Source organism: Castor canadensis, chromosome 14, assembly GCF_047511655.1.
Source record: "Castor canadensis chromosome 14, mCasCan1.hap1v2, whole genome shotgun sequence".
NCBI lineage: Eukaryota > Metazoa > Chordata > Mammalia > Rodentia > Castoridae > Castor > Castor canadensis.
The window spans coordinates 68338981-68359178 of NC_133399.1; the positions used below are offsets into that span (position 1 = coordinate 68338981).

Sequence of the window (20198 nt, forward strand, 5' to 3'; positions counted from 1 at the left end):
TTAAAGAATTTAACAGGAGAAAACCTGGCCAAGTATTGCCAGCTAAATAAGAGCTATTTTATGGAAATTCTGGGTCTATAGGCTGTTCACTAATTGCTCAGAGGAAACCTCTGAGATGGTTGAAAATTCCAGGCATGCAAAATATTTTGAACTGGAGTCAGCAACGGTGGGACTCCCTTTGGGCTGCCTCCAGCTTGGCTGTCTGCTGACAGAATGTGTTTATATTCTCTTTTGCAATTAAAAAGGCAGTTTTCACACAGTAAACAGAGTGGCAATATCTAGCCACCCCCCCCCCCAGAACATCAAGATCTCCTACTAGAGAAATGGCCACCGAGCAAGGTGAGCCATCACGTCTTCAATTCAATACCATGTTGCCTTTTACCTGGTCTTTTTCTTCCCCTACCCCCACCAGAGCTCATACCAGGACTGTCCCGGGCAGTTTCAACCTCAGACATGCTCCAGTCAATTTAACAAATGCCCCTTCCCTACTTCATGGAGCACTCGTAAACAATTAAGTGACACCACTGCTGATTATGCTTGATTTAGGTGCAGGACTTAGGGATATCCTGTCATAGATTAGTGCATCTTGGCTTTTTAGGCAGGGTATCAAAAAGCACAATGGAGTATGATAGGTATTTTTGTCACTGGTGTGGAAAATATCGTATGACCCCAGTTTCACAGGACAATGAGAGCATGAAAAACTGACTTGGAGACTCTTCTGCACAGCTCATTTGTTTAAGGGTTTAACTCCCCAAGAAGGCAACCTTTGGCAGGTCAGGGACTCTCAGATAATTAAAATTTGTACTCTGAACTGTCAGAACTATGTTCTTCGACCAAACTTAGTCCTGTTTACCCTAATTTGTGACACTCACTCCCAGTACTACACCCACCACTTCTCCTAAGATCTCATAAAAGGGCCTCACAACTCATATGTAAAAAAAAACACCACCCCATTCAGTTATGTGCCACCACTGACTGGAGTGTGTGGGATTTCCTGCCCTGTCCTCTTCCTCCTCAAGTTCCTTTCCTCCCTCCAAATCTCTTATTATTCTTCAATATCCCCCAAGACAGCCAGCTTTCATCTTGACAGCTTTGAAATGTAATTACCATTATATCTTGGAAGACAGAAGAGTTCCCAAAGAATGTTAGCTTTACTTTCTCTAGAACGCAATGTCAAATCCTCTGGGATTCATCCTTAAGCCTCATCCCTTAATTTTGCAGTGGGCGGTTTTTTATTAGAAAAAAGAATAGATGATTTCTTCAGGTCAAAAACAGTAAACAAAGTAATCTACTGGCAGGTTCCACTATTGGTTTCAAGTATATAAGGCCACACAATATTGGGTAAACCTGACTGGATTTTAACAGTGAATGGAGAGACTTTGGGAATGAGAAATTAAGCTTCTGAGAAATTAAACCTATTACAAAACAAATAATCCTGTTTTTGGTTTGTCCACTCATCCCCTCACATACAATTCATATACTCACTCTCTTCCGATGAGGGCTAATTTCTAGCTTCATCACCGCACATTTGTTTAAAGTATTTAGACGCCTACAGAGCAAAGAGAAAACATTAGCAATAAAGGAAACCGCTAGTAGATGGATAAATACTTTTTACAAATAATTGACACGTGCGTTTCTTTGAACTCAGTCTCAATAACTTAGATGAATATTAGAAACATCTTTAAAAAGCGAGTCATTAACAAATACCTTTTTTGGTAAGCTTTCCTTTTAATTTAAGTTTTTACTATTTTATAGTAAAATCGCATACTGCAATGGCACTGTTAGGTGCCTCAAGTTCTTTATGGAATAAACAGTAATGAGAAAATGTGTTCTTTCAAGATCACCTTGATTGAGCCACTAGGTAGCTATACTCAAATCTAAGAAATAAGGGCCTGAGTCTCCTTTCTTGAGAGACAAGAACAGCAACAAGAAACAAAGTAGAACTGTTGGCAAATTAAACAGTATATTCTATCTTACATCAAGATGTGAACGAAACACACCACACACACACACACACACACACACACACACACACACACACACACACACTTTAGTTACCTCTGACAAGTAATTATCTCACAGCCATTTGAAAATTTTAGTTTCTTATACGGAGAGGAAATTCTTTGATACCTAATTCTTTATATAACTTCCTGTTCAGGAAAAAATGTTTGGTATATAGCACAAATGACTATTTAAAAAATTTGTATATTACAACCTCAAGGATCAAAACTGATTTTAAAATCATTTAGATCAGAATCTTCTTTGGAATAGAAGTTGTACTGCAACTGTGAATGTTTTGATGAGTAACAGAGACTTCTTTAAAAAAGCAAGTCATTACAAAAATACCATCTACCCGATTGCTCGATGGTAATGCCAATTTAAAATTAGGAAAATAAGGCTGGGGTGCAGTTGAGTGGTAGAGCACTTGGCTAGCATGTTTGAGGCCATGGGTTTATCTCCAGCACCATAAAAATAAATGACTCAATCAATCAATTAATCAAATTAAGGAAATAATTTAGCTTCATTAAAATGAAATACTTACAAAGTCATTGGGAAGTAATGGAATTGGCTGAAAAAAATACTCTTTAGATACATGACATGAACTGGCCAATTAAAGTGAGAATGACAGCCCTCTGGGACCCAATGTTTTCCAATATTTTCCAAATGACCATCACTGAGCTTGCCTAAGATGAACTTTTAATGTGTTTGCTTGCTGTCTTGTATGTATTGTGAATCTCCCTGCCAGTTTTCCTAAAATTATAGTTCTTACACTTTCATGGGATAAGAAATTTAATTCACTCCAATTCAAACTGATCATGTACCCTTCTCCAGGCTTTCCCTTCCTGATTCTGTTCTTGCAACTTGTCTGACAACTTTGATGCATCAGGATAGAAAGTATTTCTTCCAGCTTGATAAGCCTGCCTTTGATTTCCTAGATTATGTGAAGCCTGTTTATAGAATAAACAGAGATAACATAGAGTACCGACGTTCAGAAAAATTCTCTCTGTGGATGGGGAGGGAAAGAAAACAAATAGCTGAGAACGAGTCTGCAGACTTTAAAAATGAGGGGTGCAAGGTCCCTCTCTGAGGGACATCAATTACTTCAATGACTTACACCCACTGTTTTGAGTTCTCAAATGTTGTCAAGATTTAAAGAATCCAGAATGGTTACAGTTAGTCTTAGGTCTGGGTTTCATTAATCAAACCTGTAATCAAATACCCACTTGACTCCATTTGGGCTTTAATGGTTGAGTGGTGTTTATAACCAAATTTACTAGGCATGGAGGCCTAGGAGGATAGGGAGGGGTTTATTTCACAAACTATAGATGTGAGTCAAATGAAAAAAGACCCAGGAGGCTAGTTTTATAAAGGTCAACTTTATTTTTTTATATTGGTAGCGCCAAGCTACAGTCTTGTAACCCGGAAGCCCTGAGTTATCCCCCAGGGTTTCTGTGGTTTTGATTTGTCCCCCTAGGACCTCCAAAGGATTCCCACTGATGGGACCTTCTTTACTTGCAGAGTCTGTACTGGCGTTAAGTAGTAGTCTAGTTAGAAAAGAAACTGATGTCACAGAACTAGAGAGCAGACTGGTGGTTATTAAAGCCGGAATGGGAGAGGTAGAAGGGGGACTAGAGAGAGGTCAGTTATGTGGCACAAAAACAGAAAGGAGGGATAAGTTCTAATGTTCTATGGCATAGTAAGTAGGGTGACTATAGTTAACATTAATTTATTATATATTTGAAAATAGCTAGATGGAAGGATTTTGAATATGTGATGTATATGCTTATTATCAAGATTTGATCATTACTTGTTATATATACTTGTATTGAATTATCACATCATACCTTATAAATATGCACAGTTAGTTTGTTAAAAAACTAGTTCTAGCTAGACAAACTGGGGCTTGCTCCAGAGGAAGCACTATGGGAGGTACTTCATGTGTTTATCTCATCTTTATCCTCACAACAACCCTGTGGGGTAATATTAGATTTATCTTCATTTTGTAAGTGAGGAACTGGAGCTTGGAGGAGTCACAAAACTTGTCCAAGGCCACAAGATTAAAACACGGTGGCTCTGGTACTCAAACACAGCATCTTCTGCAATTGTTTCTAAAACAAATGTTAACGACAGCTATAAAAAACTAAGAGCATATATCCAAGGTAGGATTCTTCAAGGAAGTGGCTGAAGCATTGGTATCAATGACCATCTGTCCAGAAGCCTTGGTCACTCTCACCCCAAGGGCACTCACGGGACTCAGCTCCACAGGAATGTGTGGGTCTTATCTCCTGGGCAACTTGTACCCTGCTCAGAGGGGGTGGGAACCCAGGGTGGCTATCAAGAGCTTTGCTGTACAGCGCTGCAGGCTTCCTGATAACAAGCAGAACAGGCAGGGATCTGGGTCTTGTTGTATTCAAAATAAAAACAGGGAAAAGTAAAAGAAGAAAGGAAACAAAGGGCAACTTTCTAAGCAGGACCTGACAAATAAAAATTGCTCTGATTCTTAAAGATAGTTTTTTGAAATTAGTACAAATGCTTTAAAAAATTACTTGCTGCCAATGCACACCATCTATAATACCAGCTACTTGGGAAGCAAAGATCAAGAGGTGAAGGTTTGCGGTCAGCCCAGGCAAAAAGCTAACCAGATCTTACCACAACATATCTGAAAAATAACCAAAAAATTAAAGGTCTGAGGGTGTGGTTCATGTGGTACAGCATCTGCCTACCAAATATGAAGACAGGGACCTTTGGGTTTTCCATTCCAAAGAAATTGACAACTATTACTAGGAATCCTAGAGTTTCTTTTTATAAAAGAAAATCCAACCCCAAGTCTTTCTGCCGAGCTGGGTGTGATCATGTCATCGCTAAAGCACTTTCCGTCCATCAGTGTGTTTCCTCCTCCCAACTAACCTATGATGTATTCTTTCACATGTAAGAAAGAGCTGAAGTCCACCCTGAATCCATGGCCAAGTTTGAAAATAACTTAAGGTCCAGTTTCTTTTAGGCTTTTCTTTGCACAGAAGATCTAGAAGCAGGTTTATTCTCTTCTGTGGGAGGGAGCTTCTCAGATGGAACTCAGAGTCAGGGAAAATAATAAAGTGCAGTGGACACTCTTCCCTTCAAATAAGGAAAACTACATTTCAAACTTTTTTTTATTAAAAAAAAAAGTCAAGAATTTAATCATGATTCTTCGGGCTGAAATGTTGTAGTGATATTTCTCTGACCCAGAAATTCCTAAGCTGTTGATACTGTTCAGAGCGCCCACTCCCTAAGTGGCTTAAAATGTGTGAAAAGGACAATCTGACGCAATGCTTAGATGTTTTCTAAGATGCATCATTCATGTGCATTATCACCAGTGAAGAATTGAAAATAAATTAATTCTTTCCCATAGCTAAGCATGAAAACATTTCAAAAATGTCTGGAGTACTTTGTATTCCAGATGCAGACTTCTTCCCCTCCCCAAACTGCATTGGTGACATTTTTTCATTCCAGATGACCTAGCGATGATATTACACACTTCAGTGTAAGACTGCAGACTCAGAATTCTGTTTCTTTCAGAAAACATGTACATTCCGTGAACCCTTCTAATTAGTCATTTAATTGGACTATAAAAGTTGATAGTATTTCTGTGGGTAACAGGGCTTTTTCTTTTCCTTCTTAAACCATGCAAATATAATTTAGTCCTTCCCCTATACCATTTTTAAATGTATAACCTATCTTCCTCCAAAACCACTGTTCAAGCTGGTTGCTTCAAATGACACTGTATTATATAAAAAAGGCAAAAAAATAGTGCTTTCAGAGCTGTCACTGCATTCTTTGCTACAATGAGGAAAGCAATACTGGGTATCATTCCACCTTAATGATGTTTTTCAAAGTTAAAATAAATACTGAAATTAAACGAGGATTTATTTTACTCTTACAATGAAATCAACATATGTGAAGCTTGTCTATGGACAATTTTTTTCCCCCAGAATTCAGCTGTTAGGGCTTTTTGGGTTTTGAGAATAATTACAAAGAATGAATAACCGACCCTGAATAAAAATGCCACACAGGGTTTGAGAGGATTATCAGAGTCCCATCATCACCTGCTTTGGGTTTTATTGCTTCCACTTCACTAAACCCACAAGCTGGCCCCTGGCCTGAAGAGGCACCAGCAGTTGGGGCAGGGATTTCTGACAGTTTTATTCACAGTTCACATCAGTGCTCCATTACTGCTTGTCTCCTATATGTTAAAGACTGTGCTGAGTTATTTTATAGCCTACTTAACCTGTCCTTACTCTAGCTCAGGCAGCTGGAGGTTCTGAGGAGCTCTCTTGGAATTCAAAGGAGGGTACTTTTAACCATGCCTATTGTATTGTTAGGCTACCTGCTTGGGGCTGTGCAATCAATAACATTACCTCTTTAAAAAACCCTATTACAACCCACTGGAAACATACCTATTTCTACAGCCATATATGGTGTCAAAATATGGATGGTACTATCTGAGTACCTCTGAAGGTAGTGTAGATGCTATTTAATGGCATTATTACATAGCAGCATTTTACTTTATTTTGTAGAGTAAAGTAAGTCACCATACTATTTGCTAATCAAAGACCAGACATGCTCAGAATAAAGGCAAACCAAGCTTTGGTGATGAGTACTTTGTTCTAAAAGAAAAAATGAAAATACTCAAAACATGTCCATTTACCTGCACAGGGCCTCAATGGCATCTCTGTCCAGAAAATCATGCTCTCTTTTGACCAAGGTAATATCAATGGGGAACAGGAGATCTATTAAGAAAAATAAAAACAAATATATTTGCTGAGCACCCAGCTTCTTGCTAGTATGTATACACAGCACCTCATTCTCTATTAACTTCTTTATAACGCAGCTTAAGACATTTCCCTATCTGCATCCTAAAAGAGCTATAAAGTGGTTTTCTTGTCAAAGAAATGGTTCAAAATACTGTTGTCCTTTAAACTAATAAGCAGGAAATAAATACTTGCTACAAATTATAATTTAAGCCAGAATGAATCCAATAGGAAATTTCCTCTTTAACATGGCTTAAAAGAAAATGCATGTCTTTGCCCTCTGTAATCATGGCAGAGGTACCAGAAATAATCAAACAAACAAACACTAGGAGGCCAAGGAAGTATCTCGAGATCAATGGTAAGTAGTATTCAGTCTAACTAGTCCATACACATGACATCAAGAACTAGAGAGAATTCAAGATATGCTATTTTAAAACAAATATTAGCACTCCAGTATGGTTTCTCAGTTCATATAGCTTAGTGCAAATGGCTAGCTATAAAGTTACTGTAGAACAATAGAATCCTAAATCCCTTAATCATTAGAAGAGCAAAATTCTCTCAGAACAAAGGAGAAGTTGTATCAGAATGAACAGCAGAAAGGAGGAAAACAATCAACCCAGATGAAGAATTTCCTTTTCTGTACCACCTAAAAAGACCCTTGTAGACAGTAGAATAGTGGTTGCCAGAACCAGGGAAGTGGGGTGAGGGAGATGGGATGGTGGTGGAGAGATGGTTAACAGACAGAGGGTGTTGCTGGGTAGGAGGAAGAACTTCTAATGCACACTAAGATACTTCTGTGTGAAAACAACCGTATTTTTCAAAATGGCTAAAAGAGAGGAGTTTGAATATGGAATCTGGGATGGTAGAAATGCCAATTACTCTGTTCTGATCACTGTAGATTATATACATGTACCAAAATGGTACACTGTGATCCGCAAAGATGGAGTACCATGTATCAATTAAAATTATATATAATATTATATATTATTTATTTACATTTATTATTTATATATTATTTATTATTTAATGCTTCTCGAGGTCTAGGTTTTGAAATAAAAATCTCTGTAATAAAAAAAAAAAAAGAAAGATAAATACGACCAAGAGGACCTGGGAGGAGAGAGACAAACACCCCCCTGTGGAAATTTACAACAGCTCTGAAATTCCACTGGATAAAGGCAAGCCAATTTCATTTGAAGTTCAGCCATCAGGGTAAATAATGCACCATCTCAGTAGAATGCATATACAGTATCAGAACCAGCAACTCTGTGGCCAGGAAGAGAAGAAGCCATCACACAGGTTACCACCATCTAAACAATCCCTTTGGTCTTCAAAATGGCGAACGCTGCATACTGGAATGGCTACTGAAATGGCAGGCAGTAGTTTGGGAGCTGGGGGGTTAACTGATGTAATCTAGGTTTTGATCTGCATGGAGGAAGCAGGACTTTGTTAGCTCCTAACTCAGAACCACTGGTTTTATGGAACGCCTTACTCCTACTCATCTGTTTTCTAGGGGTAACAAAGTACCTTTTAAAAAATAATATTGAAAACTATCATAAAGAGCATTAATTTATAGCCTGTTCTATTTTCTGAAGGCAAGAGTTGGATGACTGATAATATTCACTGAGCAAGGAAGTAGCTACAGTCCAAAGACTGATGAAGAAATGTACAGAGTTTGGTATCACATGGCTACACTTCTTCATTAGTGTTTAGAGTAAGTCTCTCTGAACCACATGAGTGACTCTATCATAATGGAAACAAAGAGGAGGCAGACAATGAATGCAATAAATGGAACTGAGACATTTCTTCTGAACGTTACCTATTAAATAATAGAGCTGATTTTAAAGAACGTATTTCAGTACTTACAGAGTATAACACCTAAATCTATAAACACAAACAAAATTTCACATGCCTGTTAAGTATATGTGAGAAAGCAACTGTGTTATTGTAGCAATTTCTAACTTGGTAAACTAAGAGCTATACTTAAGATTACTATTCAGATCCAAATTAACTACAATTCTGTTTTTTTAAAAAATATCTGGTAGTGACTAAATGTAGGAATGCAAGAATTAAATCAGTAATTTTCTCTTTTTTGTCTAGACTCTTTATCTGAAAGAACTGGTTTCTAAAAGATGACAGTTTCCTGATGTGAAGAAGTTTTCTGAACTCAACTTCCAGCTTGGGTTTAAAGGCAGGAAGTATAAATTGCCAAGTACCAAAATAAAGCTCAACAGGAAGATGAGGAATGTGTGGGGTGGTGTGCTGTGTGGCTGCACTCCCCCAGCACAGTTGTAAGATGAAGGGGGAAATGACAGCACGAACAATGTATAGTACACTTCAAAAGTGAGCTTATGCTCCCAAGGCCATGCAAACATGGAGGAGAACCCCCAAAGTCACTCAGGAAAATGCAGTCTACATTTTAAGACTGTGAAAGAAGTAAGACAGGAACTGCAACAGGGTCTTAGCAAACAGACACACCAGAAGGTGCAACCCAGGAGCAAATCAACACCAAAAATGGATATAATTGAAGGAAATTTAATTTTTAAAAAGAACAAAAGGACAGCCACTTTAGTGCCACTGCAAACGTAATTATCTTCCCTGATCTCCAGTAGAGTGTGAATTGGAAATCTAATTGAATGCTCTTCCCCCTCCCACCACCAAACACCTTTAACCTGTCAAAAATTCTCTTTAAAGGAAAGATAAGCAACTCTACCACAAATAAGTACAGAATTAACCACATGACTTTTAAAAAAAGAACAGAAAGAAGATATTCTGTGAAATGGAAAACAGTAAGAATTTAGCGTTAGAGTCTAAAACTAAATTCAGACTATATCTTCACTGCAAAGTATGGTCAGTCTGAGCTACCAGGCAGAAGATCAGGTATTGTAACTTAGGAATCACTTCACTCTTCACCCAGCTTTGTTTGAAATTTTTCTACAGAATGGAATTGTCTAGTTCCCAGCTGTAATTATTTTAAGATAATTGCATACAGAGCACAATAAAATCTCACACTTAAATGAGTGGCATGTTCATCTCAACATGGGCAGAGCACGTGCTACCTACTCAGGAACCAGAGGTTCAGAGAACCAGCCAGGCATGCCAGCCTTCATCCTAGCTATCCTCCGGGCACTAAAAAGAAGATGAGAGAATCATACAGAAAAATCAGGCCAGATGCTGATTTTATTTTTGTTTCATTTTTCTTCATTAAAAAATTAAATGCCACAGAAAAAGAGATACTAAACAGAAGATAACCTAAAGAAGGGTGAAATGCCTCATTCCAAACAACAAACCAAGGGAAAGATATCTGCATTCACGACTAACACAGGATTAGATTGCAGAATAAAAAGTCTAGCAAATCATTAGGGAAAGATATCTGCATTCACGACTAACACAGGATTAGAATGCAGAATAAAAAGTCTAGCAAATCATTTTAAAAAGCACAATCAACTTGCAAAAACAATAGTCCTGAGACTACTAAAAGAGCAAACACATAGGGCTGGATGACATGAACAACTGTTTATTACCATTAGTGATTAGGAAAATGAAGTGAAAAACTATGTATCATTCTATATCCATTTGATTGGCAAAAAATTGAAGTCTGCCAGTATTAAGTACAAGTACACGTGGATACTCAGAATCTTTATATAATATTGGGAAGAGTGAAAATAGGTGTAAGTACTTTAGAAAAATTTGCATTATAAAACTGAACATACATATTCTTCACTACCCAGTAACTCTATTTCTAGGTATGCATGCAAGATCAATTATTATTCACGTATTACAGAAGACAGGTATGAAATGTTCAAAACTGCACAGTTCATAAAAACAAAACAACTTGCAATGCCCGCCAGAGTGTGGATAGCAATAAACTGTGTGATGGTCTGTACATGATGGAGCAGTACACAGCAGTCAAAACAAATGAACTACAGGGACACAGAGTTTGCAGTATTATGCAAACAAATTAAACCCCACAAGATTATGTATCGACTAGACCTCTTTTATAAAGCTAAAAGCAAAAACGTGCTTTTAAAGAAATGCAGTAAAATTATATAAAATCCAAGTTGGAAAATGATAGTGGTTTCAAGACACTGGTCTTCTTGACAGAGGACAGAACACAGGAGCAGATGGGTGTGACACTAAGAAGGGTCTAGCTTTTCTTTTGAGCAGTTGGGGGGTGTCTTAGGCACTTAAAACATTGTTTTTCAATGAAATATTTAAGTAATGAAATGTTTGAAAATAACTCATACTTCAATAATAATTGTGAACCAAAGATTATGATTATGCCAATTAAAAAAAAAATTGGCGATGCTGGCTTACCCTCGTAAAGCTGTGCATACTGGGGAAAACCCGTTGCCCGGAGCCAGTCACAAGCTTCCTTGGCTTCAATTTCTAGAACAGAACAGAAGAAAGACAAAACTGTTAGCGATGTGCATCTCAGTATGCTTCTTTTTCCATAATAAACTGATTTTATTACACAAGCAAAACACAACTTCTGTTGAAAACAAAGACAAGCCAAACAAAAAAGCCTACTTAATTTAAATGGTTTAAATATTTATGCACCCCTTTCAGACTTCTTCAATGTCTTCTCTTGATGTCCTGCTTCTGAAGTGGGTTATAAATGATTATAAAATCAGGGTACAATGAGAAACTTGCAGAGGGACTGGATAACTCATTTTAAGACTGGCTGGCCTAAAATTTGGTTTAATTTTCACTTCAACAAAAATCCACTGTACGTTCCACATCCCAGAGTAGAACTTCACGGGGTACAGTCCCAGACCTGTGACACCCATGGGCTGCGCATTTTAAGAACCTCAGATTTTGTGATGAAATGACTCTAGGTACCTAGGTATTAACCAGCAGGAGAGAAGCCCAGGCTGCCCTGTCGCATGGAGGGCATGAAGTCAATAAATCCCACAGTCCTGGCTGGCAGAAATGCCTAACAAAGCTCCTCCTTCCCTGTGGTTAAACATCTTGTAGACAGTATTGATAAACAGAAAGACCAAGATCAACTGACAACACTATGTTAAAACTCACTCAAGCACATATTTACAATCCTGTTAAAAATGACTCACACAGGAGGTCCTGGGCACATTAATTAGTTTCTCCGTTTGCACAAAGAATATTCCTTTCAACTTTTCTTCCCCCCTTCCTAGGACCATTAGCGTACTTAGTTATGTAAGGCTATTCACTCCTTTATAGAGGTCTCAGCATTGCTTAATTCATCCCAGAACCAAATCTTCATTAAGCCTCTCTCCCTTCTGAGCCAGATGGAAAATGGATGGTCACTGTTACAAGTATACACATCTTTTTTTTGCCTACTAACTCTGCTTACAGTTTCAAAGCACTTTTCACCTATTATTTCATGAGTTCCATGGCCTTTTAAGAACAAAAATACAAATTCATTAAAGCAAGTAGGAATGTCTTTATGGAGAAAAACAATCCTTGATTATCCAAGCCAGTTAATAACTCAAAGTAAAAACAATTATAGCACTAGAGTGGAAATAAAGTAGCATTAGTATGCCTAAGGTTTAGGACTGAATTGGGGTAAAGGATGGAGGGGCATGAATGTGGAAGACGGTCAGTGTTTGCACTGAATAAAAATCCCATGTAACTATCCAGGTTTAACTTTTTTCCACATATTTACACCCATACCTTTCTCTATAAGGAATTAGGGAAGTTTTAAATAAAATTATAAAACAAACACTTTCTAGAAAACTGTATTGTGGGAAAAACATAAAAAGTTCAATATTTTATCTCAAAGTAGAAAATTACATTTTCCCCTATTTCTGTGTCCCCTGTCCCCAAAGATACACATGGAAAGCAAAAAGGCTGTTTTCAAAATATTTTAAATAACTCTCAGCTCTGATTCCTTAGAGGAGGTTATTTTCATTCAGTTGATTGTTAGGCATTGAATGACAGGTTGTTAACAAGTAAATATGCTTGCTTTCTTAGTATTTTACTTAACAAGAGGTGATGAATCAGAAATGTTCACTGTCCATCCTTTTCTGACTATATTCAGATATGATACCAGGTCAGTACACACACAAAAGCCTTAATTAGACACCCCTCCACCAGTTACTCTGCCACTTATCTGGACCATGTTCCTGATTTTCTTATTAATGGTTTAACGTTAAGAGGCATAAAAAATGCAATATTTTTTCTTTAAAAAAATCCTTTACATCTATTTACATAATATTTAACAAGTTACAAAGTATTTTCACATATTTTACTCATTGAAGGTCCCACGTGGCTTCAGGAACACAGAGATGCATAATACTATCCTGTCACTCTCTTATTTTCTCCCACTAAGAAAATAAATGCTATTGAGTAGCCAGAAGTGGATGGAGTCCATACAGTTAAGAGCTACTTGGTTAGAAAGAAATGATGTGAACAGGCTAAAGCTTTGCTCCTTTAGCAGGAAATTTAATTAAGAGCAGTATTTTCAAGAACTACAGAATTATGGTAATTTTGTCCTTCTTTTTTTTCATTCTAAAATAAATGACAACCTGTCTTTCTTTCAGACATGAAGCATTTCACGTGAAAAACGTCTACTCATTGAAAACTTGGGCTGCAGGATAAATGCAAACTTTACTCACTGCTTCAGTGGAAATCTCAGTTAGAAACTAAAAAGTTGTCACAGATTTTTTTCTTAATGGATACTTGTTAGACCTCACTCCCATCTTTTCTAATAGGTCAAGACGAAGTACTAATAATCAAATATTGATTTTCAAAAAAAAAATCCGTATGTTATTTGTTAACATGAAGTGAACCTAAGTGTACATCCAACTCAGGTCAGACATGTGTTTGTAATTTCACTCTCCAACTGAGGCCATTACTTTTGCTCTTGTCTCCAAACTAAAACCCCAGGTCTCCAGTCCCTCTTCTCTTCAGAAAAGTCATTCACCAGCCCTGGCTTATCAGATTTCTGAGGTACAGTTTTTTATACAGTTTCTCTTCACACACTATCTAGAAAATCAAGTCTAAGTACCTCGTATGGCTTTCAGAGCTCTCCACCCGGCATCCAGCCTCATTTCTTGGTTCCCTGTACTCCCTCATCCTAGCCAAAGTAAACTCAGTATTCACCTCCACCTCCACCCCTGTGGCTTTCTGACCCCACATCCCCTTCTACCGACTCAAGGTCAAATTTCACTCATTCCAAGGTCCAACTCAAAGGCTTCCATCTCTGCAGTTTTCTATCAGTGGCTTTTATTGAGCATCTAAGGTGTGCAAGGCAATGTCTGAGCACTGAATGCTTACTAGTTCATTTACTTCTCTTACTGATTAAAGTGTGAAGTACTAACATCATCCCCAAGATTAAAAAGGAGCTAAGCAATAGGAAGAAAAGTAACCCACTTCTTAAAAATAAGCTTTCTACATTCAGATGCCATAGTGGGAGAGGGAAGGAAGACTTACAGAATTGCAAGTTTCTTCCTATAAGGCAGATTCATGCCTTAAAAAAATGTAGCAATGAACAAAGTTTAAAATATTAAAGAAAAGCATACGTGTATGACTTCAGTTACCTTCACATCTCCCCCTGGGTAATTTTGGAGATGTCTAACAGGCTCTAAAATTTGAGTATATGTGGGTGTGGTGTGAAAACTATGAAGATCATTTTTAAAAAACATTCCCCATTGGGCAAAAACGCCATTAGAAACTAAAAATACAATAGAAACACAGTGACTCTTAAGCAAGCAACAGACAAATGTGTTAAGGAGGAAACAGGAAATTTTTATTGGAAGCAGCTTTAGTCATTGGTCATTTTGCAAAGCAGTTCTGCACATTAGATGAATGAGGTTTGGGAGACCCTTTTGTGCATGACTGGGAACCAAGAGGCCATATTTGCACATTTCCTGGCAGGATGGGATGACCTTATCTTTCTATAACCCCTAACAGTAAGTCAGAAGCTTCCATACCCCCTCATCACTCTGCCGGGCTCTGCTGATTCCAGTGATGGGGTCTAGGTGGCATGGGATTACTCCAGACTTCTCTCGGCTCTACCTTCACAGTGGGAACTCAGGTTTCTTCCCTTCTTCCCTAGTATACCAACAAAATTGGCACTCACACAAATGCTACACTGAATTTGTTTCTCAAATGCAATCTAAGCAATCAGAGGAATGTTGCAATAATTCAAGCACTTTCCCGATCCTTTGGATTTCTTGAAATATGACAGAATTGTGGGCAAAGGTTCATGGAAACGTTGAAGCTTTTCTGGCTACAGAGAGCTGCCTTAGCTGTGTGCAGGCAGGCAGGCGGGGCTTTCTGATCCAAACCAAGATTCCTTCCCTGCCCCAGGGTGACAGATTCCAATTGCAGGAAAGAAGGCTCTGCTTATCAATTCTCCTGAATCCCCTGACTACTCAAGGTGGCCAAGTTTGCTGGGCAAGTGAACACAACAGCTCATCTTTACCTGGAGGGTGGGTTTCACAGGGTGAGTCACCTGGAGAAGAAAACTAAGCTTCCAGTAAGGCAAGGGAATCCCAGGGGCTCTCAACCCTGGATGGAAGAGGCATTGCTTGGGGGATTTCTAAAAAAGCCAATGACCACCCACTTCCAGGTATTTGGATTTACTGAGTCCAGAGAGAGCCCTGGCATGTATTCTATAATAGCTCCTTAAGAAAGCGTAAGTGTGACAGGATGGAAAAACCTCCTCTGTATTTCCTTGTCTTGGATTCTTTCTGCATTACTCTAACAGTCTCCTAACTGAACCCTCTGAGAAGCTGCACCCCTCCTCACCCCAAACAAATCCTTCCTGGTCCAAGGAGATCCCTGAACCACTGTTTTGGTTTTCATAATCACATATTTCATTATGTTGATACTCTGTTTAAAACTCTTCAGTGACTTTGACCGCCTTTGAGATACAATCCAACCTCCTCAGCAAAGTTCCACACCCTTCCTAAACTTGGCCTCCGTCTGTCCCTTCACCTCTTGGAAGGCTGACCTCCAAACACAAGCTCTGAGTTCCTACAGCTACCTGTGCTCTTGGGACCTCAAGACTGTGCTCTCTCCCTGGCCTCCAAGAACTTTTTTCTTCTGCATCCCAATGCCCCACTTCTTCATTACTTTGCACATCTTCAACTATTCCTTTTTACACATTGGAATCACACACATATTTGTGTGAAGAAGGAGAAGAAAAAAATCCATTAATATTTTTCTTTCTTCAAAGGCAGACTATGACTTGATCCCTTTCTCTTCGCATCTGTAAAAATAAACGTTAAACACACACAACTGCCAAAGACGGTTATCAGGAGTTATCTGTGTAAAATGAATTCCTAGTAGGGCCAAGCCAGACAGCAGCATGCACAATTAATATTTATTAAACTCCCATGTTATCTAATCACAGAAAAGATTCTGACAGAAACTAGCAGCATTCCTACCCTCAGGTGCCTAAAAAATATTCCAAACATGTGCTGCACATAATCTAAAGTGCACAAAAAAAAAGTTCCAAAGCATCTAAGAGATTGGTCAACCACTCAGTCAGAATGTTTAGGCTGTATAGCTACAGAAGCTGAACCAAATCCACCATGAAGTATGCTCTAATATGGCCATACACTGAAGGGAAGCCCATCACCCTTCATTGTTTCCCTTCACTCAATATTTATTTATTGAAACAGGTGTGCTGCCAGTGACCCTCAGGGAAAATCAAAGACCCAAGTTCCTGTCCCAAGAAGGAAGCTAAAAGGAAATGTACCTCACAGTCCAGTACCATCCTCTGTCCTCTCTTCAGGATGAATTCGCATCCCAGTGGCTATTCTAAGGTCAGTGTGTTTGTTACGTCCCAAATGGTTCAAAGGCAACACCAATGAGCCCCATTTGACTGGGGAAAACCAAAGTCCTAACAAGGGCTCAAGTGCCCTGTCTCTTTCCTGATGACACTCCGCTGCCCCAACATCTCCTGTCTGACTAACTGATAGCTATACTGACCTCTCCCACCCTCAATCCCCCTTTCTCCTTCGTTTTTCTCTTCTTTCACAACACATATTTACTTTCTGTAAGTTCCACAAAGGCATATTTCTTTGTCTATGTCATTCTCTGATATATCCCAAACACCTACATTGGTTTGTGGTCAAGTATCCAGTCAACAAATAATTACACTGATCTGATTTTTATTCTAATCATCTTATTTTTCTGATCAAGATCTACAAGAAGAAACACATTTTACACTGCAACCTTGTGTACACATATATGTGTGAATACAAATGTAAGTAGACATTCACCTGTACAAATGCATGTCTAGATATTATATGCATATGTAAAATATAAGTTTCAAAGTACACTTAATAAAAGGGTCAGTTTTACATTTTTCTGTTCCCTACACTTCAGATTCTCATATTTCCCCATCTCCTCTTCTCACCAGGACATCCTCTAGAATTAACTCTCCTCCTTAATTTTCCAGATTTGTCATTACATACATGGAAACATTCTTTCCAGAAAATACTGCATCACTACAAACTGCTTTGGGGGTGTTTCCCAAATCTGTAAATTTATTGGAGTTTTTGTTAAAATTTATAATTTGCTTTTTAATGGGATCAACTTCTAGACTTGTCCCCTCAAGGCTATCTTCATGTTATTACAGGGAACACAAAATCAAAAAATATTTGCTAATGTGTGTGTCCATAGCTCTCAAAATAAACTTAATCTTCACAGGAAAACACTTCAACGTGCAGGAAACGCACAGAGTTTGTCTTTGCTTTCTGATCTTTCGTGTTTGTACTGCTTTTCTAGCAGCTTGCTTGCTGGCTTCCACAGCGGCAGTGAACTGCGTGCTGACATAGGCCTTGGAGCTTTGCACATGTTCTCTTTATAAGTGAGGAAGATGGTCCAGAGTTTGGTATCCTATGTGCTTAAGGCTCAAGGTTCCAGACCTAGCTGGCTCTCATAACCAGGTTCCACCATGTCCTGCCCATCCTATGACGCCCTCAATGACTCCATCTCAGGTAAGAAATGGAAGTTTGGGGAGTCTTCTTTTTAAGGTTTCACTCTTCCTCCACCTGCTTGAGGTTGGAGACAGATGTGCTGCTTTCTAGTAAGGAACATTCCTAGAAATAATAAAAGAGGGGAATCCATGTTTTCCCCCTGTAATGTGATGACAACTTAATAAATGGTTTTTCTGCGAATCACTTAAAACTCTGGAGACACACTCTGCAAGCCTCTACCTGGGATTAAGTACTTGAAGTGACACTTTAGCAATGAAGAAATTAAATCAATTGAAATTCCCTTTGGGGATCATTTAGTCTAAGCGTTTGCAAAGCATTGCTTTTAAAAAAGACAAGTGGGTCATAGCAAAATAAGAACTCTTCTAAGCTTTGTACTGAGGTAAGCACAGGAGTGACTTGGTAGGGCACTATAACCTCTTTGTGCTGATCTACTTGTTACCAGGAACAGAAACCTCCCAATTTATCAAAAATTGGCACCTTCTACCCAGAATAAAGGAAGACACACTGAAATGAGAATGAACTATTGAGGAAATGGATACTGCATCATCACCTCCTTAATTTCATTTCGGGGTTGTATAAAAATAAACCTTTGGTGTACATACACACACACCCTTATCATTCCACAACCACATACGCATATTGCTAGGATTCTATATCACATATTCATACATTTCAAATTACACACTACGTAAAATTGTCTGGAATCACTCTTACCATTCTAAAGATGTCACCTTTAAAGATGACAACTGCATACATTAAGAAGTCAACTTCAAGAAAGGAAATTATATAACAGAGTTTTCAGGGCCCTTGTTTTTCTGAGCCTCCTTTTTGATAAAATGTGGATGCTTTAAGGTTACATAATCTATATTGTCATGCTAGGAAAACAAATTAGAAATAGAGAGGACAGCAAAGAATTCTACATAAAACAAAATAAAAACAAACACTGCGCACCCATATGCCAACTCCTTCTAAGAGAAAAAACAAAATTAAGAAATGAATGAAATACCAACTTGCTTTATCAAAGCCCCATGAAAATAAAAACATGGCAGATGCTGCGTAAGGGTGTAAGCTACCTCCAGCCCTCCCTATGTCAAATACTAGAAATACTGTACAGTTTGACACTTAGTTTTGTTGCATTATGGTTTCTGGTGGTGCTGGGGATGCTAGGTAAGAGCCTGTCAGACACACTCAGCTTTGAGCCAGAAAGTATAAGAAAAAAATACAACTTCTTGTCTTCTAGGTAAAATTAAGGAATTATTTCCTTTAAAACTGCTTGGGACACCCAGCCTCCCAGGTACACACAATCTAAAATGGTCAAAATTTAACTCAGATATATCAATTTAGTTTCCCACAAACACATTAAGGTCCTCATTTGGTTGCTAACCCCTTCTTATTTAAACAAGCTGGCAGGAAGTGGTCTGAAGCTCCATTCAGCTCACATATGACCTTGGACTAGTCACTGAACTCCCCTGACTCTCAGCTGCCCCTCAGTAGGGGAAGAGGCACTGTTTTTCCAGGCCGCCTTTGCAAAGCTCTGGAATTTCCCATGCAATGACTTGTTACAAATGCACAAGCACTATACACAATTCCTTTTCCACACCATATAGTTTGAAAGAAGGAATTGTATGTGCATTGGATGTCTTAGGTGGCCCCTGTTGCTCCAGACTCAGGAAGAAAGGATGATTTCAAATGTTCTCTTTTGTCACTAAGCATAACAAGTGGTGCAGCATGGCTGCAGCAAAGCCATGTCTCTTCCTCTCTGGCTTCCTAAGAACTTCGACCCTGGGAAATGCTACAACCTCAGGGTATGGAAAACTTTTGTCCCTTGGACATCCTTTGGAGGCTCCTGCAGGAGAAGGAAGGCGCCTCTCTAACAAGAGTCAGGAAGCGACCTCCAGTCCTCTCTGCAGGACACTCAAAGGTGAGGCAGGCCAGAGAACAAAATGTGGATGGGAGGTGTCAAAGGCATCTGAGGACTGGCTCCACTGACCTCAGTCTTCAATTAGCTTTGATTTTTCCCCTGGGGGCCGGGGGGGGGGGGGGGGGCCGACAAGAAAAGGCCACTAAGTAGGGGCAGGAGTGAAGGGGAGAAAGGGACCCTGTCCACTAGGAAGCTAAGTCTAGTAGCAGAACAAAAACCACAGGTACATGATGAAGAAAAAGTGATTTCCACTGTGACTTGACTTCAGCAAGGCGTAACACTTTACCTGTAGTGCCCTACAACTTTTTTTTCCTAGTAGGCAGGTATTTTTTAAGATGCCATACAAATTATCTCCAGGGATACCTGGCAAAAATGCTTTTGTTAAAAAAGAATTTCTTATTACAGTCAATATAGGCTAAGCTTCCAGAAAATGCTATCTTGGAAGCCTTTGCCAAAGGTTAAAGACAGATGCTCATGTCTCCATTAACTAGGCCACAAAGACAAAAGGCAAAACCCACAAATGTGTCATTCTTGGACCCTCACATTACAGCCCCAGGC

General features: G+C 38.8%; 1 protein-coding gene across 8 annotated transcripts in view; it reads right to left on the bottom strand.

Annotated features, from left to right (window-relative positions):
* Dlc1 (DLC1 Rho GTPase activating protein) overlaps positions 1-20198 on the bottom strand; it is a 359328-nt gene that overhangs the window by 15284 nt on the left and 323846 nt on the right. For all 8 annotated transcript variants that reach the window (XM_074054724.1, XM_074054723.1, XM_020167594.2 and 5 more), the window contains 3 exons: positions 11103-11174; positions 6686-6767; positions 1486-1549 (listed from right to left, as the gene is read on the bottom strand). In XM_074054724.1, the coding sequence (XP_073910825.1) occupies positions 1486-1549; positions 6686-6767; positions 11103-11174 (218 nt within the window). The remainder of the gene's footprint in view (positions 1-1485; positions 1550-6685; positions 6768-11102; positions 11175-20198) is intronic.